This window comes from Melopsittacus undulatus, chromosome Z (assembly GCF_012275295.1).
Source record: "Melopsittacus undulatus isolate bMelUnd1 chromosome Z, bMelUnd1.mat.Z, whole genome shotgun sequence".
Taxonomy (NCBI): domain Eukaryota; kingdom Metazoa; phylum Chordata; class Aves; order Psittaciformes; family Psittaculidae; genus Melopsittacus; species Melopsittacus undulatus.
The window spans coordinates 5919575-5938621 of record NC_047557.1 but is presented as its reverse complement, the minus strand read 5'-3'; the positions used below and the strand labels follow the sequence as shown (position 1 = coordinate 5938621).

The 19047-nt window shown below is 38.2% G+C and overlaps 1 protein-coding gene across 1 annotated transcript in view; it reads left to right on the top strand.

Moving 5' to 3' along the window:
• Positions 1-18373, top strand: part of PIK3C3 (phosphatidylinositol 3-kinase catalytic subunit type 3) — a 72657-nt gene extending 54284 nt beyond the window's left edge. The window contains exons 24-25 of the mRNA XM_031051314.2: positions 13226-13351; positions 17619-18373. Coding sequence (XP_030907174.1) covers positions 13226-13351; positions 17619-17633 — 141 coding nt within the window. The 3' untranslated portion in view covers positions 17634-18373. The remainder of the gene's footprint in view (positions 1-13225; positions 13352-17618) is intronic.
• The last annotated feature ends 674 nt before the right edge of the window (positions 18374-19047 follow it).

Genomic DNA, 19047 nt, shown 5'->3' with positions numbered 1-19047 from the left:
GCTTGACATGATACTGCTCATACCTGCCTTGTGAGCTCTGACATTTTTTTATCAAATGGAGTTTTCACTGCTGATCAGAGAATCATAAAAAGATTTGAGTTGGAAGGGACCTTAAAGCTTATCTAGTTCCAAACCCCTGCCATGGGGGGTTTGCCTGCATTAATGTGCAATATTCTTGTTTCTTATATTGGCATTGTATTTTATGGTGGTAAACTCTGTAGAACTGCAGTCCAATTTTATATTTCTTTCTGTAATTAATGATAAAATGATGTCAGATTCTGTAAAATTTTTGTGGAAGATTGCTTTAATGTAGCAACATTTGAGTATTTCAGGCATTTGTAAAACACTTTTACTCTGTATAAATTTCCTGTATAATTTTCTTGAAATAACAGAGATACAGAATTGCAAGTCAACAGGTCGTTTCTACAACTGGTATGTTACAACTCATTGATGTACAGTATTAAAAATCAAGATACGTAAAGCGTAATTGTATTATATCTGGTTGCAGATCATGGAAGGAAGCAAAATCTAAAGGGAAGCTCTAAGAGCTGTGAATTAGATAAGTGTTGTTGCTTCTAAATTCCCTTACAAAGCATAAATAATAGTGTCTTTTTTTGCATTAAAAGAACATGAGCTTAGTTATGACAGATCACTATTAGATCAAATGCAACAATTAGTTACTGGGATGCTGAGCTCTGACAGCGGTGCAGCTTGGTGAACTGTGACTTCTAACCTCATGCTAGGTTCAAGTCTGTCTATTCACAGAGGTTTCAAAATGTGAAAAGAGCTAGTACTGAACTAATAAGGCAAGTATTTTTGATAAGGAATGAAAATAACTTTCTCATTTTCAAATGTAAGAAGATAAGATTTGCTTTTCCAAAATGTCTGAGTTTATTTAGTGAGTCTTGTACCTTTACAAAACAAAACCCACAAAGTATTATTAGAAGGAGAACCAAATTGTTTAGCTTATGCATAAACATTTTCTTTGTAATTCACAGACTTTTCAGCCTTCCCCAGTTGTTGCTATTTTATATATACTCTTATGTTTTCTGACAGCTCAGCTGTTTTTCACTTCTTTTAACTGCTGAGGTTTGATCATTTGGTTCAAAAATTATGCTTTGAGTATACTCCTGGAATTTTGTGCAAAAATAATACACCTTAATGAGATCCCTAAAGTGTAGGTGAACAGATGACCCTTCGGTAAAGCAGTTGTTGACATTATGATCTGCTGAATGCATACACCTATGTTCAAAGCTTCTGTGATAGTAATTGTTTCCTTTAGTTCTCAATTTTTTTTCTTGCTTTAAAAGAAGTTAGCAAATTATAGAATCAGAGAAACCCAGACTGATTTGCTTTGGAGGAAACCTTAAAGTGCATCCAGTTTCAGCCCCCTGCCTTGAGTAGGGACACCTTTCACAAGAGCAGGTTACTCCAAGCCCTGTCCAACCTGGCCTTGAACACTGCCATGGATGGGGCAGCCACAGCTTCTCTGGGCAGCCTGTTCCAGTGCCTCACCACTCTCATAGTGAAGATCACTTTCCTAATGTCTAATCTAAATCTCCCTTCTGTTAGTTTAAAGCCATTCCCCCTTGTCCTGTCACTACACACCCTTGTGAAAAAATCTCTCTCCAGATTTCTTGGCAGCCCTTTTACATACTCAAAGGCTGCTGTGAGGTCTCCACACAGCTTCTCATATCCAGGTTGAACAACCTCAGCCCAGGACACCATTGGCTTTCTGGGCAAGTGCCTTCCTGGGTCCAGTTGAGCCTTTCATCAACCAGCACTCCCTGGTACTTCTGCTGAGGCCTGTTCTCCATTCAGGACCTTACACTTGGCATTACTGAACTTCATGAAGTTCACACTGGTCCACCTCTCAAGCATGTCAAGGTCCCTCTGGATAGCATCAATCCCTCCAGCATATCAACCAAACCACACAGCTTGGCAGACTTGCTGATGGTGCACTGGATCCCTCTGTCCATGTCACCACCAAAAATGTTGGTCATTGTTGTTTGAGTTTTTTAAAATAAAGTGTTAGAAAATATATTCTGGTTATTAAATACCTTCTAGCTGTCTCAGTTCAGTTATGATCTTTGCTTGTACTAATGCAAAAAGGAAACAAGATCTTGTATCTCTTGGGCTGAGTGGCAAGTTTGTTCAGTCATTTAACAAGATAGTGCTGTACCTTGTTGTAGGAAAATTGAATAAATGCTTTCAGCATCCCAATTGATTTTTTTTTCCTTAAAGCTTTAAACAAAAAATCCATATATATTTCAACAGACTCAAATTAGCTAAAGATCCATTTTGGACTGACCTGCAAAATTAAATTACCTTTGATGTGTGAGTCAAGTCAATAGCCATTTCAACCGTGATACCACTTTCACGGAAGACAAAGGTGGGGATTTACAAATGTTTCTGTATTGAAGAAGGTATCCTGCTTAATAGGGTAGGTGGGAGTTCATAGCCAGCACCTTCCTTATTGGTGCTGTAGTAAATTTCATTCTCTGTTTTGTAGAGCCCTGCCTGTTGCTTAAGTTCAGCTGGTCTCTCAAGCAGCTGAAGTCAAGTCACTGAGGTAACTGGATAGTTACTTTTACCTAAATCTAATGATAAATTATAGTACTAGTTCATTATTAAGCTACAAGGAAAATTATATTGTAGAAAAAAAAATCTTGTTTTTAAACAAAAGGATGCTTACTGATGGGAGTATTATGCTTCAATTATTTTGGCAGTTTCTTATAGAGACCTTTTGACATTGGAATTTTTGGTAAGTGCAGCCTTATTGCTGTTACTAAGTAGACATGATCTATTTTAGAAATTGTAAAGAAAGGTTTTTCTTTAATGATTTTGATTCCTCAAAGCAAAAGCATTGTGATGCTAGGTGGTAGTTCAACTTCCAGACTAATCTTTAGTTTCACGAAGTGATAGAATATGTCATCCTCACTTTGATAGGCAGGGAGGTGCTTTATGTTGCAGGAAATACCTGCCTACTGGTGAAAGATACATTAACATGTAAAATCAGACTAGTGAATAAAATCCCCTTTAGAAATATTTTTGGTGTTCCCTTTTTCTAGACTTCAGAAAAATAATTGAGTTTTTAGAAGTGGAATAAAAGTCTGTTTATTGTAATCATATACATACTCTAAAAAAAACCCAAATGTGTACCATATGATAATGATGTCTAGAATTGAGACAGACTATATGAAACAGATTAAAGAATAATACTGTCATTTTGTATGGCTTGATTTCTTCTGTCCCTTCCTGTGATATATATGTGTATTGTAACAGGATGGTCGCTAGTTAGACTAGTTAGAAAAGATGGTTCAAAGTCAGCAATCCTTGAAGTTTCTTATCTTCAGACACATAAGGAAACAAACTAAGATCATGAAAGAAACATTATTTGGAAGATGTCCTCTTTGGTGAGGCGCTGGATGATTTGAGTTGTGGTTGGGGTTTTGGTTTGTTTTGTTTGGTTTTTCCCTAGAATTTCAAACTGATAGGTTGTATGAGACTTTTTAGAAAAATGTTTATTGCAGAAAGCACTCTTAAAGGAAGTTTATTTCTAACCTGAGGGACAAAAGGGGAGGCAGGATCTTTGTAGTTGGAGACTGTTTAGTCAGAGTATCATCTTCCAGTAAGAATGTGACATCCCAAGGACCTAACTGTCAGAATGTAATTATATGATGAAAGTTGAAATCTAACTGAAAGAATATTGTCCAGTTGTAGTTTCTGTCCAATAGTTGTGAAATATCTTGGGAGAAATACATACCAAATGAAGGCAAAATTGGAACAGCAGCTTGTACCTGTGTAACTTTCCCATAAAATAAATGAAGGTTATACTTGTTTGACATGAGGTATGTCACAGAGGGGTATAAGCAGAGCTAGATGCTCTGTTCCTGTCATCTGTGAATGTACTTTCACATTCTTGTTCAAAAGAGAGCAAGCTCTGCATAAACGGATTTTAATTCTCAGAGGAAATGACAATGTGCATATTTTCTCCTTGTTAGCATGAAAAGAACCAGAAACTCCCAATGACTTCAACAGGAGATGTGGATTTTAGAGCATACCAGAATTGGACACTACCTTCTTACTCACTTTGCTTTCAGAAATTAATCATTGCTGACCTTAACAATGCATTCTCACACCTAAAATTGGACTGAGATTTAAGTGAGTCAGCATTGGCCTGAAAGCAGAAAGTTTAAAGTTTTGTAAGTATGAGAGTGTATGGAAAAATATGTTTTCAGCCAGCTATCCACTTTCACTGTGTATACCCAGTATCAATAGATAAATTGTCTCATACCTTTCATGCATGAAAAGCTTGTTTTAGTGACTCACTTCCTCACTCCAGTTTCCATCACTGTTTTTCCCCATAGGGAAAACAAACAAAAATAAACCAACCAACCAAACCATGAAACAGTAATTACCAACTACTCAATGTGCCCATCCTCAAAACCCTAGGAGCCCTCTTCAATTTCTTGGTGTTTTATTTCATAGCACAATGTTTGTCATTTTTTTTCACCAAGAAAAAAGTAGCTGCAGAACTTAAAATTAGATGTCTTTTTGATCTTTTCATCTCCTTTGTCCTCTCCATACTATTTATAAAGAAAACTGTCAGTCTAGTGTGCTTCACCTCATGGTTGGTGGCACGATCTCCTACTGCCGCAGTCTGATTTAGCCTTTTCTGAAAGCCCACTTTGGCTCAAAAATGTCACAAAATGAAATTAAATTGAAAAGTAGGAGAAGAGTCTCCCCAGTTTGCCTCTCCCTTTCTGTGGCCTCTGAGGTAATTGCCTTTAAATTTTCCACTCTTTGCTGATGCTTTTCCACATCTCAGTTTTCAGCAAAAAGGGTGGTCTGAAATCTCTTTATGTTGACTTGCCAGTATATAACTGATAATACAATGAAGATTTATTCCCCCCTCCCAAATGCCTTTTTTTTCTGCCAGTGCTACTTGCTTTTTCATTTCCATTACAGCTGCAGCACTAGTTGCTGATCATTGGGCTTTTTTCTTTTTTTGCTTTTTTTTTCTTTTTTTCTTTTAAATTGGACAGTGCTGTAAATTTAAGTGTAATGACTAAGATCTGGAGTCAATTATATATCCAGTTTTGCGTAAGGAAGAGGCAGACCATCACTTTTCATATGTAGCTAGTGCATTCAGTCCTGTCACCTCCTAACAAAAAAAGCTTTTGATTTTTCCACAAGAAAGCCAGATGGTTTCTATCTATCCTTCATAGCAAATTTGACCTTTAAATGAGAAAACATCAGGGACCAGTGATTCATTGGCGCACAAAAGACTCAGCAGGCATTAGACAGTGTCCTAATTGACTGAGCCACGTTTCAGATGCCCATTGACTAAAGAAGGTGCTGTGCAAAGATGCTGCAACTGTTTCAGTCACAGGCAAGGTTATCTTGAACATAGCACAGATACCTGGCTTCCAGCAAGCTGCTGTTTGTGAAAGTTATCCCATTCAGCTTTGACATTCAGTGCCTTTGGGTGGACACAGAAAAGGCTAACATCAAACTAGTGAGGAGAGTGGAGAATTTTCGTCTTACGGAGTGTAACACTGAGAGCAGTCTCTCTTTCGCTATGTAAACACTGACTAGGTCTCATACCCTTGATAAGAAAATGAGTAGTATAGTTGTTTGGAAATCAGCGAGAGGGCAGACATGTTTTGTTCCTTTTACATTAAATGTATTAAAGTAAAATTAGTTTTGTTCTACAGGTATAAAAACTAAAGCAGAGATACAGTTTGAGTTGACATACATAAATCTGAGCTAGGCTGTGTTTAAGACTTGCTAGTTTTTCAGTTTCTTCACCTGGGTTATAGTAAAACTCACGGTGTTCTTTCCCCTCCTGTGGCCTGCCAAGGAATCAGTCAATGGATAATTAAGACTTAAATTCACAAGTTAGTGAAATGGAAAGGACTTCTAATCTGGTGCTTGACATGCCCTTTTAGGCAGCGTATATCTGTCCCTCTTCACCTGACTAAAAATACAAGTATTTGTTAAAAGGTGGAGCTAGAAAACATTTCTGAGATTAATGCCAGGAGGAAATTTAAAGGTGAAATAAGCTCATTTTTGCTCAGCTTGAGCCTGTTTGTTTCAGTATTTATATTTGCTTGCTCCTCTGGGAAGGTTTATTCTTTGTAAAAGTGTCCCACTGATATGGAGCTTATTTTGCACTGGCAGGCATTCATCTTTCGGTCCATTTAGGTAATGTGCTGCAGTTGCACACCCAGCTTTTCTCTATCTAAGCTGCTGATTCTGAATGTATGTTAATTCATCATTTCAAAATAAGAATAAGCATAGCAACGTGAACCATGTGTGAGAACATGTGTGTACTCCTGTTGCTTTATATCATGCTGTCTGTTCATAAGGTTTTGACCAGTATGATGAAATTCTGACATAGAACAGTATCATCTTTTTGTAGTACAACAGCAGCTGAAACCCTGATTTTCATGGAAGCTCAATTTAGAGATGTTCACTAACATCTTTATTGGCTTCTATTAAAAAATAAAATATTAGAGAAGCCTACACAGGCCTGTCTGGAAACTGCATTTTGTTCAAATCAAAGCCTTGAAAACAAAAGCTATTGTTGGAAGTCTTGCACATGAAATTGTTCATGCAAATAGAACATCTGAATAGTTTATACTGTGAGTTGTTTTCCCTGTTTTTTGCAGTTCAAACAAGAAAGTGTTTTGCTGAAAAAGATAAAATGTGGTAAGGGTTAAGCCAAGTGTTTAAAGACAGTTTCTGGTACATGAATGTTGGGTGCTCTGTGTAACAATTAAAAGGCAAAATAGTAAAAGTAATAGCGAAAATCCCACTAAATTTTGTCATTTTCTTTTTTTTTTTATCAATAGATTTTTATCTTAGCTTTTAGGAGTAGTCAGGGTGCTTACATCGAAGGCATATTATGACCCAATGAAAAAGGACACTAAAGTTTCTCTTGAATTTAAGCAGCTGACTTTGCAATAAGCAATCCCGTGTAGGAATGATAAAATTATGTCGCTAGGAGTCATAGAAAATACAGGCAGTGCTGCTTAATGTTGCTGGAAAAATAAATACTAAAGCAGCCACCAGTATTCAGAATGGCTGACTTGCAGTTTGTCTGAAAACGAAACAGGATTGAGAAAAGGTTCTCCTATGTACATGTGATAAGTTACCTCAAAATGCATTACTACCTTCTTCAGCAGCTATGAAAAGCATAGCTACAAATATTAATGAATTAGGGAATTGGTTACTGTCCTGAAGTTTATAAAAGCTTTCTAAGAATTTGCCTTAACCTTGAGTCTTAACTACCTAATCTGTTGTAGGCAATGTTTCAGCAGAGATGTTTGCCAGTAAAGAAGTTCCTTCATTTAATACAACTATGGTCTATACTGTATAGTAGCTCATATTTGAGGACAAAAAGAAAACAAAACCATACAGATATGCTCATTGATGAGAGGGAGATGGCAGTCTTGCCGTTAAGAAGCAAAAAACATAAATGAAAATCTTGGAACTTTGGTGCACTTACATACATGAACACTATTGCCAGCTGGGTTTGTGTATGATCTCTCAGTCCTAAGCTTTATATGCTACCAAAAATACAAAATACCGAAAATGAGAAGGGTAAAGTTGGAATTTCATTCAACTAAATAAAGACACAGGCCTGCCAGTATCTCAAATCTTTAACTGCAATGTTTAATATGATGATTAGGGTTTTAGTTCTCCTTGAAGACATTTTAAACAAAAATTTAGTGTAAGTTACCAGCAGTTAACACTGCCTGTTATTCTGGTAGATATTAGGCTCTTTCCCTCTCAGTTAACTAATGCATTCCCTTTTTATAGTGAAATGTCACATCAAATGTAAATACACATAAAGGTTACAGGTTTGAAATTTCATATCTTTAAAATGGGGGGTTTGGTTTGTTGGGGCTTAGGGGGATTTTTTTTTATGGGAAATGTGTTTTCAATGAAATAGTTTAGTTTCTGCTACAGTCTTATCTCATGATGTTCTACATCCCCATAACTTTCTTCACCTACCTTAGAATTCAGTATGTGGCATTCCTAGTTAGTGTTTGCTCTGATGATGCTGTGTCATCATAGGCTCCTGTGTTTCTTTACAACAGACGGATGAAGTGACCACTTGGCTTTGGGTTGAGGTATTTTGTTTCACTCTGGCAGGTAAAGGAGGAGAGGACGTTAATTCTGATTTTGATTACGGTCTCACGTGGTGTTTGTGCTTTGCGTTTGGGAGTTTAGGGGAAGGGTTCAGCAGAAGTATAGTCAAAACTGAAATCTGTTTTTGTTATTTCACCCCCCTGCCCCCATATCTTAGCCCCTTAATCCTTATGTTTATTCCGGAAAGCATAACAATGTATCTTCAAAGTGTGCCCTGATTATAAATAGAATGTGTAAATGTAATTGTAGTCCCTATTAAGGATAAGTGCTGTATAAGTTTATCTTTGCATTTAAAAAGGGAGAATCATTTAATTAATGCTTTAACCAGTGTTCTCTGTAGGTACTGAGAAATTCATTGCAAGGGCAGCAATAATGGAATATAACTGACTGTATAATAAAATTTCTAGTCATGTAACTGTACAATCTTGTTCTTTTATTCTTTATTACTAAACTACCCGCTGTGCATGGAAGTAGGAAGTGGACAATTTGAAACCTTAAAATTGAATCTCAGTATCTCTATGGACTTTCTAGTTCTTTGTCCATCCTTTCCATCCTTGCACATTCAAATTCTGCTGTTGAGACATGGTGTTTAAAATCAGTGTATATATGTTGTATGGGGTTTAAACTTCCCTTTAAGGAAACAAAGCTTTAGCCAGATTGATCAAGTATGTTTCTTTTCTCTTTGACAAATACTAATGAGCAAACTGAAACAATTCACATAATTTAAATGCCAAAGTGAGAACTGTGACGGGACATTTTTCATGCCTTCATAGTATTCATTCTTAAGTGTGTAGCATGAGATAATTCTGTAACTCACTGGAGTTCTACCCCCCAAAAAAGAACTTTTTTTTTTTTTTTTTAGTTTTTTTTACACCATGCAAATGTCTCATCCTACTTTAACCTCCTCTGTGAGAAACTGTTGGCTTTTGGAATACATAGTTTATTTTGGAACTCAGAGATTGCAAATAATAATTACTGCTGGTATTGTTAGAAGAACTGTAAGTCAACGTATATGAATCTTGCTGTTGCAGAATGGGAGGTAATTTGTCATCTTGCCATATTTTTTCTGGGCTAGAATGCAGCAGTCAGTTTTAATTGCAGTGCTGAAAAACTTTCATGCAGAGATTTAGTACTTGACAGCACTTGATCCTGCTTTAATTGTGAACTGATCTTAAGACCTAACTGTGGTTAAATTTCTTTCCACATCTATCACTGTGCCAGTGTGTTCCTGGGGAAGGTGGGAAATGGGTTTAAGTTGTCATTAATTTCATAGAATGAAGCTGCATCTTAGTATGACTGACTGTGAAACTTCTTCTTTGAACCTATTATAAAGTCACTGAAGTTCTTGATTGCTAGAGTTGTGTAGAAGACCTTTGCAGTGTTTTGGCTTTAAAACTGATGTTAGCAATTTTGCTGAATTCTTATTAGAACACTTCTATGAGTGTGAAAATAGATCTGCTAGAAGTCTGTGCTATAATTTGGGGAGGTATTTAAGCTTGTGCATAATTGCAAGCCTGTGGATAGTCAGTTGGATTCTACTGTATGCTTTTGTGGCTGTCAAGCTTCTAATATGTCTGTGGGAGATGATAAACTTCCTTCTTACCATGTTACTCATGAAGATTAAAATTCTGTAATATTAGCCTGAAATATATTCTAAATATCTTTATTTCAGGCTGGTGCTTGCTTCCTTGAGAATTTGAACTTTTATTTGCTAAATCTATCCTTTCATATCTATAAAACTTCTTTTTGAGGGGTGAGGAAAAACTATTTATGTTTCATTCAAAAACACCAGCAACAGTTATAACTTGAATGAAGCAGCATTATTTTTACATACTTGGTAGGCAAACTTGTGTTTTTCAGTGTAGTACTAAAGGCCACTACACTGGAGTACATTGCATTTGAAAAAAATTGAAAGTAATACTAAACTGAAATATGAAGAGTATTTTGCTGTGGTAAAGAGGGTGATTGCATGTGTGGTATCCTTGGTGCAAAGAAAGAATACAAAATGGGAGGAGAAGGTAGTATCATCTCACAGATAGGACCTTCTTAAGAACATTTTTTAAATGATTTGGCTTACATTTTTTTGTCAGTTCTTAAAAAAAGTGAATATATAGAAAATATTCAGGAAAAACTTGATTCAGTCTCCTTAGGCACATCCAGGAGAAAGTTAAGATGCAGCTCAAATCGTTCGATATTTGTCTATATGAGAGAGATTGCTGATGGACAGTTCTTTAATGTAAAAAACCTTAATGAGCTCAACGGTTTGAGATGGAAATTGGACAAATTCAGATAGGAAAAAAGTCACAATTGTTAAATAGGGCAGTTAGTCATTGAAACAATTTACCCCACGTATGCAACATTGTCTCAGTATAAAGACTGCACAAAACAGATTCTCTCAGCTAAATGATGAGTTACATACTTGATGTTTGATACCATTTTACCTGGCTCATTATGCAGGAGACTAAAGCAGATGAATAAGATGGTCTCCACAAGAGCTCTCATCATTTGAAATTTGTGAGAATGAAGCATGTGATTAAATGGCAGCAATTAATTTTGTGCAAGTAATGCGAATTTGTTGGGCAATTTTCACATTGCCATGAGCACTACTTCGTAAGGTGACTAGTAGTTTTGAATTGCGGGGATAGAAATTATTAGAGAATGCTAGGATCTAGGCTTATTGAAAGAGCTTTAAACAAAATTTGAAGGGGCAAAAGGTTAAAACCAGTTTCACTAAAGATAAGCCTGGGACCAGCATGCCAGCATTTGAGGGACGGCATGCTAGTGAGGTCCTTTCGTCTGTTATCTCAGTGGAGATAGTAGATGGAGATGATGCAGAGCAAAGATGTGAGGGTCATTTGATGTGTTAAAAGTACCTGAGAATGGTCATGCAGGAATTAGAGCTTCAGTCCCTCAAAAAGGTGGCAGGATCAATAGCCCAGCTGAAGTGCATCTACATCAGTGCACACAGCATGGGCAACAAACAGGAGGAGATGGAAGCCATTGTGCATCAGGGTAACTGTGACATAGCTGCTCTGCTGAAAACGTGGTGCAGTGACTCACACAACTGGAGTGCTGCAACAGATAGATAGCTGCAAACTCTTCAGAAGAGATAGGCAAGGAAGGAAAGGCAATGGGGTAGCCCTGTGTGATAGGGAGGGTTTTGATTGTGCAGAGCTTAATGGTGATGACAATAGGGTTGAACGTTTACAGATGTGAATCAGAGAGAAAGCAAACAGGGCGGATACTATGGTGGGAGTCAATTATAGACCACCAAGCCAGGTTGAAGAGGTAGACAAAATATTCTTTGATGTTCAGCTGGGGCAAGTCTCGCTATCTCTAGTCTTTGTTCTCATGGGGGATTTCAATTTACCAGATGTCTGCTGAAAATACAACACAGCAGAGTGGAAACAGTCTGGGAGGTGCCTGGAGTGTGTGGAAGAGAATTTCCTGACACAGAGAATGAGCCAGCTAGGGAAGGCACCTGCTGGACCTGTTGCTGGTGAACAGAGAAAGACTTGTGGATGACGTGGTGGTTGAAGGCTGTCTTGGGCACTTCTCAGAGAAGTAAGGTTGAGGGGTCTGAAGAACTGCTACCTTGGATTCTGGAGGGCAGGCTTTGGCCTGTTTAGGAGCCTGGGTGGCAGAGTCCCTTGGCAGGCAGTCCTGAATGGCAAAGGAGTCCAGGAAGGCTAGGCATTCTTAAAGAAGGAATTCTTCAAGGCACAGGAGCAGCTGTCCCATGTGTCAAAAGATGAGCTGTTGAGTAACAGACCAGCCTGGCTGAACAGAGAGCTCTGGATGGAGCTCAGGAAAAAAATGAGAATTTATGACATGTGGAATAAGGCAACTCAGGTTAGGCAGGGACAGATCAGAAGGGCAAGGCCCAACTAGAACTTAATCTGGATACTGCTGTAAAAGTCAGTAAAATAAGTTTCTCTAAATACATTAACAACTAAAGGAGAGCTAAGGAGAATCTCTGTTGTTCATTGGATGAGGGGGGAAACATAGTGATAAAAGGATGAGGAAAAGGTTGAGGTCCTTAGTGCCTTCTTTGATTCAGTTTTTAATAGTAGGACCAGTTGTTCTCTGGGTACCCAGCCCCCTGAGCTGGAAGACAGGGACCGGGAACAAGATGAAGCCCCCATAATCCAAGGGAAAATGGCCAGTGACCTGCTACAATACATAGACACACAGGTCTCTGGGGCAGGTAGGATCCACCCAAGGGTACTGATGGAGCTGGCAGAAGCACTTACTGAGCCATTTTCAGTCATGAGCAGTGAACAATCCTGTCTCACTGGTGAAGTCGCAGTTGACTGGGGGATAGTAAATGTGATGCTAAGGGGAGGAGGGGTGTTTAGCTTTAAGAAAAGGAGGCTGAGGGCAGACCCTATTGCACTCCACAGCTACCTGAAAGGAGTTGAAGTTTGGTGTTGATCTCTTCTCCAAGAGAGTAGCAAGCAATAGAACAAGAGGAAGTGGCCTCAGGAGCAGTCCTGAACAATTGACGTGGAATTACTTTGTTGGAACTCCTAGAAAGTCATGCACTGCACCATGGTAAATATTCATGGGTCAAAGCCTTGCCAAGGCTGAAATGAGAAAGTATAGCTGTTGCTATATTCTTAATTACAGTGCATTCAGCTTTCAGTTCACACATAAAATGCAGGCACTAAGGAAAATGTGTTAGTGGTAACAATAGTTAAAATATGTTGCTGTTAGAAGGAGAAACAACAGTGTCTCCAGCTGTTAATGGATGATGCATATGATCAAAGTTAATGAAATCCTCACCTGCCACAGAAAGGTCAGTTCCAACAGGGTCGCTTTGCTCACCCCGTCCTCTGATTCTGTGTTCTTTATTGCATTACAGTTTATGAAAGGCAGCAATATTATCTGAAAATAAGTTTAGAATGAGGAAATGTTACAAACTTTTAAAAGTGGTTGGGATCGTCCAGAATCTTCCAGCAATGTATGTAACATGCGAAATTGGAAGTTTTTTCTGAGGTGGCATTTTATTCTTGTTTAATGAATGTTGAATTAAAATTCATCATCTCCATCCCCATTCCAGGTGCAGGACAAGTTTCGTTTGGACCTGTCTGATGAAGAAGCTGTGCATTATATGCAGAGTCTAATTGATGAAAGTGTCCATGCCCTCTTTGCAGCAGTGGTGGAGCAGATACATAAGTTTGCACAGGTGAGATACCTTCTCAGTTGGTGGTCTCTGTGAAAGATGAGTGAGATGAGAGGTTGCGAGTGGTTATTTCAAGACTTAATTTCATTGTTTATCATTTGTTTTAGTTAGTTTTTCAGAAAGTTAGAAGTGTGTTCTTGCTGCCAGGACCAGAGAGCAAGCTCTTAGTAGTCCCAGAAACATTTTTAATGCATCTTAGCAAACATGCTGAGTGGGATGTAACTGATTGTATTACCAAAGTAAGAACCACGAATTGGAAAGATGGAGTTCTGAGGGAGCAATCCAGAACTTCCTTAGCTTTCATTGCCAAAGTAAATGATTGAAGATAAACTTCCTTTCTTTCCTATCTCTGCTAGACTTCCGTAACTGTGCATTCCAGCTAGTTTTTTTGATCATTAACAGGCACAGCAGATTGCACAGAAGGGGCCAGGAAATCTTCACATAACAGCATCTGTATCTCCTCCAACATTGCACTGTACCACAGAACATGATCCCCACCGGCTATGTGAACATTTATCCCTTGTGTCAGAGGCCTCAACACAGATGGAGATCCTGAGGGATAATGCAGTTTTCCAGATTTGGGGCTGTAGGAGGTGGCTGAGACCTCTCACTGGGACAGTGAGAATTGGGCTCCTTGCTTGTAGGAAGTGTGCAGTGCTGGAGCGTGACCAGCAGGTTGAGGGAGGGGATTCTCCTCCTGTTCTCAGCTCTGGTGAGGCCCCATCTGCAGTTCTACATCCATCTCTGGGGCCCCATCATAAGAAGGACATGGACCTATTGGAGCAAGTCCAGAGGAGGCCACAAAGATGCTGCGAGGGCTGGAGCACCTCTGCTACGGAGACAGGCTGAGAGAGCTGGGTTGGTTCAGCCTGGAGAAGAGAAGGCTCCGGGGAGACCTTAGAGCAGCTTCTAGTACCTAAAGGGGTCTTGGAACTAGATGATCTTTAAGGTCCCTTCCAACCCAAAGCATTCTGTGATTCTATGGTGAAAACCAGGAAGCTTCATCTAAACATAAAGAAATTGTTATTTTTAACGTGGGGATAATCAGACACTGGGAAAGGTTTCTCAGAGAGTGGCAGAGTCTCCTTCTGTGAAGGTACTTGGAATCCAGTAGCACAATATCGTAAGCAACTATTTGTCTTTGATCCTGTTTGAGCAGGGAGGTTGGACTAATGCTCTCCAGAGTTCCCATCTCATGCACTATCTGATTCTTGCTAATGGTCTGGGTTGGTAATAAATTACTGTCTCTGCTATTTTTATTATTTCAATTTATTTTTGCTAAAGTATGGAGGATTAAATGTTTAACCACATGTATATGTGCTGTGTAACTACAAGCCACAGTAAGACAATGTTTACTGCTCATGTTGAATACAACTCTGTTTACAAAAGCATTTCTTCTTTGAATTGGCTATGTTTTTTACCTAAAGCCATCTGACATACTTAGTTTGTGTTTATCATGGATTTAAGATATGACACTGTTTGTCTAAAGTATTAGACTCATGACAAGAAATGGAATTGAGAGGAAAAATTAAACCAGTCTGAAAAGCCAGTCATTATGCCAGGGTTTTTTCATTGATTTTTTTCTTCAAAAAAATGATCAAATTCTGATATAAACTGAAGAGAACTATTTTTATGGCTGTCCGTTTTGCTAAAGGTCTTCCAGCTAATCTGTTGTTTCCTGCAAACTTAATTTTTATTTTGAAGAATTGCACGGTCATGCAGGGTAAGAAGCAAAAATGTAATTTCCATCTGCATATATATTTGATAAAGGTGATCTTTCACATGAAGTGAAAAAAATTAGTGCAATTATATGAAAATGTTGCAAAATTTGTTGTCATTGATTATGGATTACTTTGAGCATAGATTGTAGGACAGTAATTTAATAAGATAAAGTGAAAAATTCCTAGCATATACCTTGGGGTTCAAGTAAAAATAATTACAGACATTCAAGATTAAAATTATAAATGCTTCCAATATGTGTGTTGACCTTTATTTTAATCGCATACCGACAGTCACTTTTTATAAAGGCATGTGTTTTTCTTCATGTGTTTTAGGTGACTGCCAGCCTCTCCCTGTTGTTACTGTATTTGTGAAACTGTATTACAAAGTCAGAGATCACAGGTTTGATTTAGGTGACCTTTTCCCATTCAGCCTTGTTCTTGCTTGACCTTTCTTCAGCACTTACAACTGCTTTTAAAATCATAGGATATATTCTTTCAAAATACTTAAAAGTACGCAAGAATTTGAACCCCAGGCTTGTAGCTCCCAGCACTGGTGTTGTAAGCAACAAGCTGATACATACAGAATGCAGCAGACACCAATTGCATCTTCCATTCATATTTTGGGGAGTTAAAAATCAAGCCCACAGTGTGTATGACACTTTGGTACCAAATAAGCTGATGTGACAGCCACTGGTGCAGGCCTGATCCGGTTGGGTCATTATGGGGTTTTTACCTCCCCAGCTGGCTGATGCTGGCTTCCATCTTGGATACTTTAGGGATGTTTCTCCTGAGGCCCTCATGCACTCCTCTCATGCAGTGTTGCAGAGTTTGCTGCCTCATGCTTGTAGCTTTCCTTTCTACGTTTGGGGTTAGGTACCTAAAATAAAAACCATAGTTGCTTTTTAAGTGCATACGGCATCTCTTGGCTCCATGTTATGTCAGACTGGAGTTCAGATTATTGCCTTCATTCATGTTCAAATAATTACACTTGCACACTTCCTTTGTTTGTGAGGACGATACAAAAAGAATAGTCACAAATTAATCAGCAGTTCATGAGTCTTAAGAATCTGAGATCTAGTTATGTATTTTTAAAAAACAACTAATCCATCATAATTAAATGTAATTAATGCCTGTTCTCTTTATATTGCAAGGGAGATAGGATGCTTTATAGTAATACTTAGTACTTCATCAGTTAAAATCATTTTTTTGTCTGAGGCAGTAAGAATATGCTGGAATCTTCACAGTCTGTAGGTTGTTGAACAACTGGCCAATTAGTGCGTCATTGAGTTTCTTGTAAAGGGGTCATCCTGCACAATGGCCAGCTGAAGAGTAAGCTGCCTTAAAAAACTCAACCAAGCTATACATAAGTATTACAACACATGCTTAAGCAGCAGATTTCAGCCTCATGCCATGCATTTTTTTTAAATGCTCTTCAACCATTTTTTTGTTTTGTTTGTTTTTCAGTAGTATTCGTCCTCTTATTGCCTCTCAAAATAGGCCAACAAGAAATCTGTCTACTGAAGTAGTTAAGAGCTTTTAATAAGGCTGATTATTATATTAACTGTGTGTATCAGTATTCTATGTATTACTCTGTAGTAAGTAAAGCTCTTAGATAAAGCAATTTAGATATTTTGGTATCAGCTTGGTATTGTTCTTTTGTAACACTATAGTAAACTGAATTCAGTTCAAAACTGTCATGAAGCCTTTAGTATAGTTTCTGATGTATCTCTAACCCATTATACTGTCAGATATTTTACAGAGGTTTTTATATTGTACTTGTCTCCTTAATGGTTGTCAAAAAATATCTCAAAAGTAAATAAATATAGCATTTAGAATAAGCTAATAGTGTTGTACAATAGTGCTCAAGAGGAGAAATATAGTAATTTTAGTTGGTACTAATGAAGACTGGATAGCCATTTCTCCCTTGAGAGTCATTTTCATCTTAGCAGCATTATATATTTCTGCAGATGAAGAAAACAGTTTTCAGTTGAAGTGACTAATTTCACATTTTATTTTACTTGTGAAGTTAGAAGTCAACGCAGTTGCATTCAGGGCTCATGTTAAGCAGTGTTTAAAAAAAGAAGACTGGGGGGTAAGGGGTGTCTACCTAAAATGTAGCTGTGCAGTCTGGGGTTGTGCTAATGCTTGGCTGCTCTCTGCTTAGGAGCAAATTCAATTTAAGCTGCAAATGTTCCATGGTTTTACAATATCTCCAAGCTGTGGTCCCAGTGCTGCTGCATCCCAGAATGCAGCTGTGGTTCATTTCCCTCAGGACCAGGGCTTCTGTTTCCTCCTAATGGATGCCAAAATAAAAATGGGAACATCTACCAGCAGGGTTGTGTAGATTGAATGAAAACATTTGTCAAGGGGCAGATAGAGCTGGTTCCCGTGCTGTTTATTCACCTAAAGGATTGTGAAAATTGCCTGCCTTTAGGCATTTCACCATGTTTTTAAACATGTTCAATTTACGTGTAACTTAAGAGTACACCACTTTAAGAGCAAACCAAGTTAAATAAATGCTGTGCTGTGTGTTTTTTGTTTTCTTTTAGTATTGGAGAAAATAAGCCTTTTGCCTACCTGTGGTGGAAAAAAGCAAATGCTCAAGAAAGAGACTTTCTCAAGCCCTTGTGGACTTCACCAGTTTTGGAAGGCAAAAGCTGCAGGTTTGGTAGCATGAGAATAGAGAGTTCAGGAGGTAGAGAAGCTTTCTGAGTCTCTGTTCATTGAAGGTTCAACACCAACCATTATTAAAAGGAAAATGGTTGTTTATCCCGTCCTTGGGGCTCAAACGCTGTGGCATTTTTTTTCCACTGAAAACATTTGAGCCTCAAAGGCTCAAGCCAAAGGTAACTGGAATACGATGTGGTAAATTGTTGCACCTGCTAATATACTTTATTATTTAAAAATAAAATCACTGCTGTAGGCATATAAGTATGTACAAAGACAACAGTGAGGCTACAGTTCCTCCATGCAGAAAAACCACAAAGCTACAGCAATCCCCTTTCTTCCCTTCCCACCAACTTTGTTCCTTGTGTAAGTTCTAAATGTAATTCATATGTTCCTTTATTTCCCACCCTGGGCAATGTTACCACTTAGAAAGGACAAGCATTTCTTCCCTGCTTACAAAAATGTTTCTAAGTGCTGATAAGTTAGCCTGCTGTAGGCAGCCAATTAAATCATCACTAACAGGCTCAGCAACCAGAATGCACAGTGAGCGGTTCATTATTTCACATTTTAACTCGGAATGTTTTCTGTACAGTGATTATATATTCTTGACTAATAAACTCTTTGTTGTTGCAGTCTTGATGTGTTCTGGTTTGTCTTTTTAATCTTATGTGCCGAGACACGGTGTACTAAAGGATTATGTTTATGACTCTGGGCTTTTTGCAAGGATTTTCACTTCTCAGTTTGCTTGATGTAGGAATAAGGCCCCTGATAAAATGACTTGTGTGCCACATGTTGAGTTCATAATGAATCTGGTTTGAATGTTCAGCAATATAATTAGCTCTTCATGAATGTGTGGATGTCTTCAAAGGGTGCTATTATACTCTTTATTTTTTTATAATAATGACTTAAGTCAGGAAGAAATTCCTCCCAATTAAAAAGATAAGGCGAACAGATTTGAATCTGAATCTGACTAATATTAGTGAGTCAGTCTTGCTTTCTGCTTTGCCTCACTAGCAAACACCAGAAGAGCTTTGATGGAGAAAACCCCACTGGGGCTGTGATGGGCTTCTAGTTATTACCCGAATTTGCTACTTAAGAACAACATTGGTTCAGCTCCTCTTTTCCCCTGTGTGTGCAAATTGGAGGAGCTGTTACTACCCCAGTTACTTAGTGCTTGTGTTAGCTGGCAAACCACAATGCCACAGTGGTGCCACAGTAGAATCTCTTATCTTTAGCTGACTCTTCTTTGGGAAGTGATAATTATCATTTTCTTGTGATGTTTTTTATTCTTGTTTCATCTGGCAAAAATAC